Source organism: Xiphophorus hellerii, chromosome 10 (assembly GCF_003331165.1).
Source record: "Xiphophorus hellerii strain 12219 chromosome 10, Xiphophorus_hellerii-4.1, whole genome shotgun sequence".
NCBI lineage: Eukaryota > Metazoa > Chordata > Actinopteri > Cyprinodontiformes > Poeciliidae > Xiphophorus > Xiphophorus hellerii.
This window is the reverse complement of record NC_045681.1, coordinates 13,048,956-13,062,726: the sequence shown is the minus strand read 5'-3', so window position 1 is coordinate 13,062,726 and position 13,771 is coordinate 13,048,956. Positions and strand designations below refer to the sequence as shown.

The 13,771-nt window shown below is 38.3% G+C and overlaps 1 protein-coding gene across 6 annotated transcripts in view; it reads right to left on the bottom strand.

Moving 5' to 3' along the window:
* sdk2b (sidekick cell adhesion molecule 2b) overlaps positions 1-13,771 on the bottom strand; it is a 316,443-nt gene that overhangs the window by 37,508 nt on the left and 265,164 nt on the right. For all 6 annotated transcript variants that reach the window (XM_032574402.1, XM_032574400.1, XM_032574403.1 and 3 more), the window contains exons 18-25: positions 13,242-13,357; positions 12,124-12,319; positions 11,677-11,775; positions 7,667-7,858; positions 5,323-5,444; positions 3,729-3,838; positions 1,184-1,334; positions 575-812 (exon numbers count right to left, since the gene is read on the bottom strand). In XM_032574402.1, coding sequence (XP_032430293.1) covers positions 575-812; positions 1,184-1,334; positions 3,729-3,838; positions 5,323-5,444; positions 7,667-7,858; positions 11,677-11,775; positions 12,124-12,319; positions 13,242-13,357 — 1,224 coding nt within the window. The remainder of the gene's footprint in view (positions 1-574; positions 813-1,183; positions 1,335-3,728; positions 3,839-5,322; positions 5,445-7,666; positions 7,859-11,676; positions 11,776-12,123; positions 12,320-13,241; positions 13,358-13,771) is intronic.

Sequence of the window (13,771 nt, the reverse complement as noted above, 5' to 3'; positions counted from 1 at the left end):
AAGAATGTGGAGGTCAAAATCACAAGGGCTAATCAGTGTATTTAAATTTCTGCAGTTTTATAAAAGAAAAGACATTTAAGTGTTTACATTTCCTTTCCAAAACCTCTTTAGCTAAGTTTCCACTCATCTGCAGACATAACAGCAGATTTAAAAAAATTTGTTAACAGACTTGGAAAAAAATGTGTTTTCTATATTTAAAGTCATATGTTTCCTATTATCCACATTCCCTCCATTCTACTCTATCCAGCATCTGCTACATTACAAGAAAGCATAAGTGAGGAGCAGAAAGGCATTGTCTAAGCCTAAACTGAGGTGTGGTATATAAAAAGGAGAGTCTGAGTGTGTCTTTTAATGAATTAAACATATGGCGCAGTGTGAACCATTGCTCCATACCTCTAATTTGACTACTAATGAAGATACTCTGAACAGATGCTGAAAATGCAGTTATTCAAAAGTTATAAAGGGGATTTTCTTTCCCCTAGCAAAGTTGGAGAGAACAGGATGTCTGCCTTTCTCCACTGAGGCATTCTTCGCACACCTCTTTCTTCCTTTAAAAGATGGCAAGCTCACTCACCAGATTCCCTTGTCCTGCCTCTGACCGGCTGGCTCCATGGTCCAAACCCGATGCCATTGCGGCCCTGGACCCTAACTTCATACTCCGTCCACTCCTCCAGGTCTTCAATGGTAAATTCCCTCTCCAGACGGTCATTGATGATGTGGGTCAGACCACGGCCCTGTGAGCCGATGCGGTAGTACTGGACCCTGTAGCCCACTTGCTCTGCGTTCCCATTGTATTCCCATTCAGGCAGAGGCTGCGTTGCATACATATGAAAAACAAAAGTGACAGTGTTTTCTAGACAGAATTTATCATTTCCACATAGGCCTAAAGCACCTTCAACAGAACCATTGTGAAGACCAAGGAGCACACCAGTAAGGTCAGGGATACAAATGTGAAAAAGTTTATTAGGTTGTAAAAAAATAGTCCAAGCTATAAACTTTTAAATTTAAAAATGTTGAATTTTTTTCTAATATTTATACAATGAACACTACAATATGCTGATATATATTTTTGATTTTCACTTTAAGATTATGATTCTATAAGAAAAGATAAAATGATTTAAGACTTGTTTTAATACATGTTCCCCAGTGGTACTATACAGATTGTGTTGTCCGTGTCACTTACCATCCATCGCAACCAGAGGCTGGTCTCGCTGGCTGTGCGAAGCGTAACATTGGCGGGGGCCATGTCTGGAGGAGCTGAAAGAGTCTGAATCTTTCTGGATGACTGGCTTGGAGGACTACTGCCCACTATGTTTACTTGGCGCATCCGGAATCTAACATTCGGAAACATTGCTGGATCATCATCATGCAACTTCTAAAAAATGCCTGACCAACCATTTCTATGCAGCTCGCAGGTTTTAACATGAGATTTTATGCTTCTAAACAGAGATCAAAGCCTTTGAATTTAAACACCATATAAATATGGTGAGAGGAAACTTATCTGTGTTAATACCTGAATGTGCAACAGAATAATGTGTTGTGTCCAAGATGAAATGTAAACTGGCAGTAGTTATTAGAACGAGAAAAGCTACAGTTCCTATTGATCTTCAGGGACTGGCTCATTCAATATGGTGAACTAAATGTGATCAGGGAAAACAAACAGACCGAATAAAAATAAGCATTATAAGCATAGTGGAAAATAACCAAACAGATCTTGCATTCAATTTAAAGACAAAGAAATTAAGAAGAGCTCCAGGAATAAAAGGAAATTAGCTGAGTTCAAGGAGAACACGTACACTTTAATTAGCGATTTTGTCACATTTTTGCACAATCTTAATTGGAAGAGAGCATGATGAAGAGATGCTTCATTCCAAACAACTGTTTTGCCTCTATAATAATGCAAACTGCTCAGATAGAAATAACAACTGAAAGAAAGAACAGCACGGTAAGTAGCAGGGTTCCTACTGGATTATTTTGGAAACATGTATATTTTTTAATACTCTAAACTACTGTGTAAAAGTTGCATCCATTCATCCATGCACCCAAACATCACTTTTCATATGTAAGACCTGCCATAGATATGTCATAAATCTATCGTGAGCTTTTTTTTTTAGCTTATAGCTTAAAACAGACTGATTGCTCTGAAAATTTGAGACAATTATGTTGATTTTCGGTAAGAATTGTTTTTCAACCCTGTTATAAAGGCAAATACTCACAGAGCACATACACTAGCAAGTAGAAACATTCAATATCCGTCAGGATTTAAAACAGCAGGGAAAAGAGGAGAGATTCAGCAGATTAGTGGAAAGAAAAAAAACACGGAGAAAACTTGTAATGGATAGCATTGCAGCATCTGTAAACCATCTGGAGTCTGTCTGATGGTCTGGCCACACACTGTCTCTAATGACAGAGGGGCTTTAGTGTATATTGAATTGGCCTGATGATTGTGACAGGGTATAACATCAGCTGAACAGTTAGAGTTACTTTTTTTTTTTACAGCACAGATGGACAATTACCCATCAAATGCAGTCACAGGCTTCATGGAGGAAGACATGAAGTCTGAGTAATTTTGTGTAATTCCACAACCGGATCTCAAACAAACCAGTGTGTTTGGCTTTGATACAGAGTGATGACATTTTTAGACAAAGACAATAAAGCAAATTGAAACTCTTCTTGTGCAGAGGAGAGGGGGAATAATGGAATTAATTTTTAGGTGATTTTGATGTCCTCCATATTTTAACAAACTTCTTTGTTAGAGTATCCTCTAGAAAGTGCAAATGCAATAGCCTGTTAATTTATTAGTTATCCCAGAACAGAGAATAATTGGACTTGTGTTATCATTTTAAAGTCCTGTAATTCTATAGTTTATTCTATTTTATTCAAACACTTCGTTTAATGTGCAGTGAAGAAAAGCTGCACCTCCACCTCATTCTTTTTCGCCATTAAAAAGCTTATGACATACGTTTTCTGAATGTTTGACCATTCTCCTTATCAAAAATGATAGACTTTATTTAAATGTGTTGGTTTTCTGGCACTGACACAGCTTCTAAACATGGTCCATAAATTTTAATAGGGTTGAGGTCAAAGCTATTCCAGAAGCTGAACATAGCCTACTTTATCCATTTCAGCCCCCCTTGGGACGCGTTTGGGATTATTCTACAGTTGGAACACCTGGAACACATTGTGTCCCAGTTTAAACAACCCAGTTGTTGATATGTGGCGAAGTTGAAGAATTTGGAGGAATCCCTCTTTCTTCATTATTTGATGCGGTGCAACCACCTGCAGTGAAAAAGTTCCACAGCATGTTGCCGCCCTCACCACACTGACTGTTGGTACTGTGTGGGCTTTTTCAGATTTCAGTAAAGTTGGAAGGTGTCGACTTTTGAGCAGAGGTTTTTATAGTTAGCAGCGTCTCACTCTTTCAGAGTGAACAGTGACACTGGTGTTAAATACATTTCCAGTTTGGAGCAGGCTTGAACTTTGGTTGCTCTTGGACTGTTCCTCAAAACTGACCAATGTTTGTCTAGGAGTGACAGTTTGGGCCATATATGTTTGAAACTTAGCACAGATGGGTGTCAGTCTGGATAGTGGTCCCAGATATGACTATGTGTGTGTGTGTTTATTTTGTCTTTGTGTCCTATGGCTCATGCCTACGAGCTGATAAAAACTGGCACCAGGTCAGGATTCTAGGATAGCAAAGGAAGTCAAGGTGAAATGTCGTGTGTTACCTATAAAGAGTGTACGGGTTGAGACCAGGCACCTCCAAAGAGCGAGCCTCAGGTTCATTTGACACCTGATGAACTGTCACCCAGTCCTCATTTTCTCCTACCATCCCAACCTGCAAGGAAGACAGCAGAGCAGTGGTGAGTGAGCTCTGAAAGTCTCCGACAGTCCACCAGATCTCTAGTCCCTCGCTAAAGTATTCATAGCACTCACACATTTCCACAAAACTTTGTCATATTAATCAGTTACTGGTTTGTTGAATAATTTTTGATTGTATTTATAGCTGCTCATCTTTTCGGTTATATCTTCACCAGCTGCACACATGTAGATGTTGAAATTGTGGCCTGTTCATTTTTGAAGTTAGATGAATTTAGGTTTGGACTTTGATTGGTCCAGCACTAAGCCATTAACTAAACCATTCAATTGTAGCTCTGGGTGTGTGTTTATATGTCCTATTGGAAGGTAAACCTCAAGCCCAGTCACAATTCTTTTGCAGCCCCAAAAAAAGATTATATGATTGCCCTACATTTACATCCAGCCATCTTACTGTAAACTCCAAACAGTTTCACCACACATAGCATTTTGCATGTAGGTCAAAATGCTCAGTACTGGTCTGATATGATGAGAAAACCTGCTATACGTTTGTTCTGTCCTTTATGTGGTTTGTGCCAAGCTATACACATTTTCTTATGACCCGATTTGTGTGAAGAAAAACCAGGATTGTCAGGTTGGATTTTTCCATTTTCAGGTAACGGGACATTTTGTCATAACTCTGCGTTAAAGTTACACTTAGACCTCTGAAGCCTTTACATAACAGCTGTATTGACAGGTCAATGTCAATGTCAACTTAATTTGCATAGCACATTTAAAACCATTCTAAGCCATGCACAACATGTATTAGCAAGATACCAAAGAAAGAAACACAAAAAATCTGTAAAAAAAAATCATAAAAAGAGCAACAAAAATATATTGCAAGTCCAGTTAAAAGAGCAAGCCAAGAGCTATTAAAAAATTTAAAATAAATCAGAAAATCTCTACAACTATTTAGGAGAATGATTCAAACTCATCTTGTATAAAAGGTCAAAGGAAAAAGTGAATCTTTATTGGACTTTTAAAGATCTTTACTCACTGAGCACTGTGTATTTGTAGGTTGTTACAAGGAATAGGGGAAACAACTGGTCACTTGTGCTTTTTGTATCCTTCTACTGGGAACATTTACTAGAACTGCCCTGCTGAGTGCAGATGTACTAAGATTAAATGACAGATGTGAACTTTAATACTTAATTGATACCACTAAGGAAATTGTTTGCCCTAGAATTTATTTAGAAAAATCACACGAGAGGTTTAATGAAAATGCATAAAATTTTTTGGCAGATTTCCACCAACTTCAAAATTATTTGCAACTATGTGTTGGTCCATCAGATAAATCTCAATAAGATACGCTGAAGTCTGTGGTTGTTACATGAAAAAATATAATTAAAAAAAATTGATGCAGAAGGTGAAAATATTTTACTGTATACACTCAGGAAAAGATAATCATGCATGATGGTTGTCTTTTTCAGGGTTTATTCTTGATTTGCAGTTTTATGCTTGGCTCACCTGGGCTTCTACCAGCCAACGGGAAATGGATGTTTTTCCGTCATAGCCGGGTTTGAACTGCAGGTTGACTGAGCGCGGACCGATGTTGGTTATTGCAATGTTGGTGGGAGGGCCGGGAAGCTCTGTAAGAAAGCAAAGACAACAGAAAACAGAGAGAAAAAAAATCCCTTTTAATACCTTGTCCTTTGCTGCCTTTCATACATAAGGTGGTTCTTATTAGCAAAATTCATCAACCACACTGCCCTCTTGTGGCGGTACAAATACTGAACACAAGTGGATTTTGTCAGCCATTATTCTTATTTTTATTTATTTTACACCCCCCAAATTCAGCTAAGACATTAAAGTCAAATTAGATTCGTAACAGGGTTTTATACACAGCATACGGACAGAGACAAAGCTATAAAAGCCAATTACACAGGAGAGACGTGGAGACTTGATTCAATCTGATACCATGATTATTTACACTTGAGTTGAATAAACAATACAAATGGATTATTGACGGGTAATCCGGGAAAGGAAAACAAATCTGAAAAGATAACTTTTGTGTGTGTCCATGTCTAAAGTTTTTGATTCTGTGTCTCTCTAGGCAGGTTTGTGTGACACTCAAACTCTTTTCTCATGCCTCATGTTTATTTTCCTCTGGACAAATAAAAAAATTTACCATTCCATATTGAAATTTCAAAGCAGAATATAGCTTCCATGAATCCAAGAGGAAGACATTAACGTCAAACGGTGGCATACAACCTTCATATTAAAAAAAAGACATAATCACTCCCCTTGGCATACTTAAAAATTTTTTCCCCTAAGATTGCTCAAATGCGAGAATATTTACTCCTGATGAAACGCTGGTTATATGTCTTGTGGTAAAATCACCACCTTGAAAATTATTTGCATGACGAATTATTGAGGTTGCTTTTAGCTCAATCGTTATGGTACAGTTGCAGGCACATAGGCGTTTTCTTTATGCACATACAATGGGGGTAATTGCCATTCTGGGGACTATAACTGCTGCACCGAAGTCTGCTCTCAATATAACAGCCTGTCATTTCCCAGATTTCACAGATGTACGGCGTCTGAATGCAGCTCCAGTAATTGCCGCTGGCATTGTGCTCCTGTTTCAAGAGTTTGCAAATATGAAACCATTAAAGACTGTAATTGCCCCTAATCTTCCCATGAGAGCCAATATTTTGTGTATGTGTGCCAGATGTGTGTGTGTGTGTGTATTTATATATATTACACACACACACACCCCCACCCCCACACACACACATATATATATATATAGGAAATATTTCATATTCTTTGGTTCTGTCCCAAATGGGGTGACAGAAATGAGAATTTATTGTGTCTGCTAGAAGGCGAAAAATGGACCTCTTTCACCTGGTTCGGTGTGAAGCAGTAAATCTGAAACAAAAGGAAGTGTTGGGGAAACTTTCCAAGCTGTTTGTTGATTACAATGAGCAAGCCTACAATTCTGTCCTGTGGATTAGTTGAGCTTGGTTGAAATTTGTGATTGGGATTTGGACGTGCAAGAACAAACTGCTCAAGAGCAGAGAAATGGGCAGAAAGGTAGTTACTCAGCTTTATTTTGCAGTGTGGTATTTTTCCCTTCTACAGCTTGTATTTATGAGTACCAAATAAGTCATGTCCTCGTTTTTATAACAGGTCATTGTCAGTATGGGTACACCTCGGAGCCTATAAATGCAACCATTCAATCTCCTCTAAAGGACTCTCTCCAAATGTTGAAAATTAAATACTGATGGAAACTGGTTCACTGGAGTCTGTTTTACAAACCAACAATGAAAGACACTTTAAAGACAAGTCAGTAACATGTGCCATAGAGTTCCTGTAAAAACAAACAAAAAAAAAACGTGATTTTTTTCTATTAGAATAATGAGATCCAATATTAAAGCGAACAGTTAAAGTAAATAAATGTGTGCTGTGGGAAATAAACTGAAACAGAGTGAGTTGGTTGTAGTTTTACAAAGCCCAACTTTACTGTAAGAGCTTTTATATGAACCACACATCAGCCAATGAGAAAATGTCCTTGATTAACCGATCATCAGCAAGTGTGTTTACCTTTATAAAATTATAAGGTTTCACAGTTCACTGGTTAACCTGTGTGCCTGGGTGAAAGACGTCAGCATTGACCTTAGAGAATCAACGGTCGCTTCCCATCAATCTGGAGATGGTCAAAAAGCCATTTCCAAACTATTCTATCATTCTATGGCGAGAAAGATCATTCCCTAAATTAAAATTTTTTTTTAAGCATTTAGTAGGAATAGCATTGATGAAATGTTTTTAGAATAAATTTATTACAATGTTTACATCTTTGGTCACTGACCTGGCGGGACCCCAGAGGAGATGGTAGAGGAGGACAGCTGGCCTTGGCCCTTGGAGGTCATTCCTGCCACTTCAATAGTGTAGGTAGTGAGAGCGGTAAGGCCCGTGACCCTGTACTCAAGGGTGACATTTGGCAGGTAGTGGGTGACTCTTGTGTTTGTCCGGTTGAACTCCTCCCATGAAATGCGGTATCCTGACACAGCAGCAGAAACGGGTTAAACAGAGCATGGGTCGTTGCTGTGAAAATTCTGCAGTGGTTTTATGACAATGGCAACCCTCAGCTTGCTGCTGTGGGGAAAGCTAACAGAAATATTAAATTAACTTCATCAAAAATTGAATATAGCAAATTTAATCAGCAAGTGATTATACCTCCCTGTGCTCACACATCCTCCACACAGACTCACACACACACGCTCAACCTCTCAAAGTTAATGTAATTTGCTCCTTGGCCAGCAGCTCTTTTCATGTGATTGCATAAAGCATTAAAGCAGCATTTCTTGCCAAATCAGTAATCTCACATGGCATGTCGGTGTTGTCTCCTGGGACTGTGCGGCACATTAAAATGTCCTGGGAAAAATTTTAAAATATGTATATTCTTAAGGTATACATAATACTACAGTATGTATATATTTTGTATTATTTGTCCTTAAATAAAATAAACTTGCACTATGAATGAAAAATGCAAAAGTGCTCCTATCCTGTTTAATTGTGCTACATTTTAACATATTACACCTATAAACTTTAACATATTTTATGAGGATTTTATGTGGAAGATCAATAAAGAGTAGTGCATTACCGTGAAATACAAATGAAATAATGAATGGGTTTCAAATGATCTTACAAATAAAAGTCGGAGAACTTTGGTATGTGTTTGTATCAGTTACTACTCCATCCCTGGCTCTATGTTTAGGGCTGTTGTGTAGATGGAAGCAGAACCTTTGCCCCAGTGTCAAGTTCTTTTCAGTCTCTAATTGGCTTTGTCTCAGGAATGCCTTGATTTTAGCTCCATCCATCTTCCCGTTATCTCCCACTATCTTACCGGTCAGATTTTCCTCCTGGCCTGAGGACGTCTGCGGCTCTTCCAGTGTAACCACTGGCATCTTTGGTGGTTCTCTAATTAATGCTGTCATTTCCCAGTTTAGATGGAAAAAACCTCTAAGGCTTTCACAGAACAGCCGCATTGTGTAGGCTGTTCTGTGATCGCATTACACCATGTTCCAAATTATTATGCAAGTGATATTTTCTCAGATTTTCTTAAATGGTCAATGCAAATGATGGTCAGTATAATTTTCAAGTCATGAACTACTACAGTATAAATCAAATTTTACTGAACAAAGCTCCCCATGAGAATAGTATTCTTTTCAAAAATAAAAAACTCAAAATGCACTGTTCCAAATTATTAAGCACAGCAGATTTTCTAAACATTTTATGGATTATAAAGAACGGTCATTCTTTGAATGTTCAGCATTAAGTGGTCACATATACTAAAATCAAAAGCTATTTCAATCAAAAACATCTTAACAGACCGAGTTACATGTTAACATAGAACCTTCTTTAATATCACCTGAACAATTCTTGCATCCATTGAACTTGTGAGTTTGTGGAAAGTTTCTGCTTGAATTTCTTTGCAGGATGTCAGAATATCTTCCCAGAGCTGCTGTTTTGATATGAACTGCATTCCACCCTCAGATCTTCTGCTTGAGGAAACTCCAAAGGTTCTCAATAGGGTTGAGGTCAGAGGAGGATGGTGACCACACCATGAATTTCTCCCCTTTTATGCCCATAGCAGCCAATGACACAGTGGTATTCCTTGCAGCATGAGATGGTGCATTTCATGCATGAAAATGATTTTGCTACGGAAGTTACGGTTCTTCTTTTTGAACCATGAAAGAAAGTGATCGGTCAAAAAGTCCATAAACTTTGCTGAGGTCATTTTCACACCTACAGGGACTCTGAAGGGGCCGACCAGCTCTCTCCCCATGATTTTGTCCCAAAAAATGACTCCACCACCTCCTTGCTGATGTCACAGCCGTGTTGGGATGTGGTGGCCATCCACCACCAATCCACTACTGCATCCATCTGAACCATCCAGGGTTGCACAGCAGTCATCAGTGAACAAGTCTGTTTGAAAATTAATCTTCATGTTCGGCTGGGCCCACTGCGACCGTTTCTGCTTGTGAGCTCTGGTTAGTGGTGGCCGAATAGTAGGTTCATGCACCGCAAGCCTCTGCAGGATCCTCCACCTCTTAATCCGATCAATGTGTCCAACAGAAACCTTCCTCATTATGCCTTTATCTGTACAAACCTATCTTTGTTCTGAATCAGCCACAAATCTCTTCACAGTACGATAACGCTTCAGTTTTCGTTACATATCTAATGTTTTCACACGTTGTCATACGGCACTACACTATCTGATGATTTTCGTCAGCAGAGAGATCCTTTCTCTTTCCCATACTGCTTGAAACCTGTGGCCTGCTTAATAATTTGGAACATCCTCCTTAAGTAGATTTCCTTTAATTGAGCTCACCAGACAAACTAATCAACCCAGCTCTCTGAAATTAATTATAGTGATTCAAAGAGCCCTGGTATTGGTATTGTATTATACACAATACCATCTATAAATTTAATAGCACAACAAAAAATGTAATCTTTATGACACTTAAATCCAATTTGCATAATAATTTGGAACACGGTTGAATTCTATTCTATTCTATTCTATTCTAGATATAGATGAACCCTATTATGTAGTTGGTAAAAATTTTATACAATTGATTTTATTTAGGTGTATCAGAGTTCATGGGATTGAATATAAATACGCCATCCACTTGTGTTTTTATTTGTTGAAAAGGAAATCAAAAATCATCTTCATTTCTCCTACTATTATACACTATTTGTGCTGATCTGTCATATAAAATCTTTAAAAAATACACTGAGGTTTATGGTTGTAACATGATAAAATGTTTCAAAATTCAACTTTTGATATACATCTGTTGCGTATATGGTGCAAAGTCAGAAATTGTTTATCAGAATAGTGCTTCACCCAATTTAACCATGGAAGAAAAACAGAGGGTTTACTACTTATGTTTGTTGACCAGCCTAACTGTTTCTAGCATCACAAGTGACGATGAATTTCTAAGGATTTTGTGCAGTCAAATACTGTAGCAGCACATCAGTCCTGCTGCATACTGTAATGTAACCCTAGGAAAGGCACAAAATCCAAGTTGCCTACTATCTGTCTATCTATCTATCTGCATGAATGTGTGCATGTTTATAGGTGTGAATATAAATAAAGTCAGAATTCTGACTTCAGAAGATGTTTTGGTGGATTCACAAAACTTGGAACTATTTAATTCCAACTATTCCTAGTGAAAATGATGAAAACCAATAGACACCATTGTTATCGTGTGGTTCAATACACTCTCAGAATAGACTGTAAATCTGTAAACAGATACATATAAAGCTGGCAATGCAACTATTACAACAACTTAAGAGGTTTTCACCATTCTTACATACTTCCACAACTTTATTTGTGACTTCCTGAAAACACATAACTCATGAGGACTTTCTTTAGTGGTTGCGATGCCTCATAAATTATTCTATCATGCACAACAAGAGGGCTTAATTTTTTTTTCTCAGAGATTGATGCAACCGTCATGTTTACTACCGCTAACATGTTTGTGGTAGAGTTATTATGACCGAGATGAGAAGACGAGAACACTTTTTGTTTTGCAGAATATGTTTTGAAATATTTTTCCGACAACTGTCTGAGAAGAGTAAAGGTATATTTTCAGGCTAGCCAAGGCAGTTGTAGGCGTACAGCACAAATAGAATAAACAACAAATATTACTGTTGCTCCCATGTGCTTAACACAATAAATGAGGTCAATCTACCACAGTTCCATCTCAGGGTTGGCTCTTGTTATTGGCCTCATTCCACAAAGCTTTGACAGATATAAAAACAGTTTTTCTTTTTCTTTTGTGCTTCATTTCTCATAAAAATTGGGAAGTTTACCTGTTAGAACTCCATTCTTCTCACTAGGCTCACTCCAGCTGACTTTGAGAGAAGTATCCAGGATCTCTGTAAAGCTCAGGTGGCCTACAGCACCGGGGGCTTGATTTGAAAAATAAAAATAATGAGCATTGCCAATGGGCAAATAGTTCTATCTGCAAATAATTTACTCCGGTATTTACTTTTGAACATTTCAACATTTGGATTGTAAATCTAACTCTGCAAAATCAAACTAAGCAACAGCAAGCAGATGGGCTTTTAAAGCTTAGCTATTAAGAGTCAAGTCCCAATTAAGGAGATTTTGGGTGGATGCAAAATACACTTTTTTTTTATCAGCATTTCTACAACATGATTCTGCATGAATAATAGATCTTGCCCAAAGGATGTTGTTGCTGTAAGATGCCTGATTTCTTTTGCCAGGATGGCAGAGTGAGAAGAAAAGTTGCTTACTGTCCTCATGAGTCTTCAGAGCCTTAGGTGGGCTGCGGGGGCCGTCTCCAGGTGTAGTGAAGCACAACACCGAGGTGAAATACTCAGTGAACTTCTTCAGACCTGTCACGTATCCCACGTGGACATTGTCCTGGAAGTTCGGTCGTACCGTTACCATAGAAACTTCTTCTTCTTTGCCAGGTTCCCAGGCCAGTAACTAGAAAAACAAGAGGAGAGACAATGAGAAAGAAAATTACTCTGACAACCAAAGACTCTAGGGATCACTTGGCATCTTGGTTTAGTCTATTTTTAGAAAAGTGCCCCGGTGATGTTTTGAATGAAGGAGAACCTAGGAATAGCAGAAAAGCTCTATGAGATTTTGCTCAAGAGAGATGGGATATCATGTCTTCATAAATGATAGCCGCACACACTACAGGGACAAATGGGAACTGGACTGACCAATTAGCTATTTAAGTAATCAGTCCCAGTGGTTAATCTTTTGGGCTAATTTACAGCTTTTAGGCCAAGCAAATGTTTATTAAAGAAGTCAGTCAGGAGGCTTAATGCTCCCAAAACTGTGTTCCCCTGTGCCTGTTTAATCACTCATCCCCTACATGTTCAGTTAACTCTTTAAAATCTAAGAAACTGCATTGCATTTTTTTTATTTTCTGTAAAATAAACAAAAAATTGTGAAAATTCACCTACTTTTTCCAATTCTGTAACAATAAGTTATAATTACTAGTGTTAGATGTTTAAGAACTGACAATGGCGTAAGTTTTTCAATATATATATTTTTTATTATTCATGGTTTTCTTTTAAAAAACAACTTTACCAAACTCCATACATTTTCACCCACATCAAAACTGATCAGCACTGGACATTTCAAGATATACACAAAAGCAGACGGGTGCAGACAGGAAATGAGAAGCAAGTCACAGAGAAATGCTGCTAAAGAAAGAGAACAACCTTCAACTGACAAATGGGAAAACACAGTCCATTGTTCTCATTGGTGCAGAATATTGTTTGCCTTCTGGCTTTTCCCCTCCTCTTCCTACATGTAATAGAGCATGTTCTGCACTGACAGCTCTGTCAATGGATGTGATGGCTTGTTGTGAAGACACTGTTGGGGGCCCACTGACCTTGTAGCCCTGGTTGATGCCGTTGATAAACTGAGGGTTCGGAGCGGTCCAGGTAAAACGGATAGCTGTTGAGTTGACCGCCTCGACCTGCACATTTCCTGGAGCGATGGTTGGGACTGGGATGAATGATGGAGAGAAAGCAGAAGAATTGGGGAAAAAAGGAAAAGGTGAAAAAAAAGGAAGAGGCAGAATCGGAAAGGTATTAGAAAAAAAGGGTGTTAGCATGCCTTTCAACTAATAGTTTAAAGTCTGTGCGCATCGGTTTTGCTGTCAGTATTGATCGCTGCTGCACGGGTCAAGGCAGCTACTGCCATCACTCTCCCACTGACACACCTAATACCAGAGCTCTTTGTGGGTGTACTTGTGACTGCTTTAGATGCTTAGGGATTTTTAGGTGCATAGAACACCTGTAGTTAGAAAATCGGCAGCCAGATTCAACCAGATGTACAGAAAACCTATTAAAGCTATTACACATGAGCTATTCCAAATGTGTTTTGTGTAAAGTTGCATCTCAAAAAATTGGAATATCC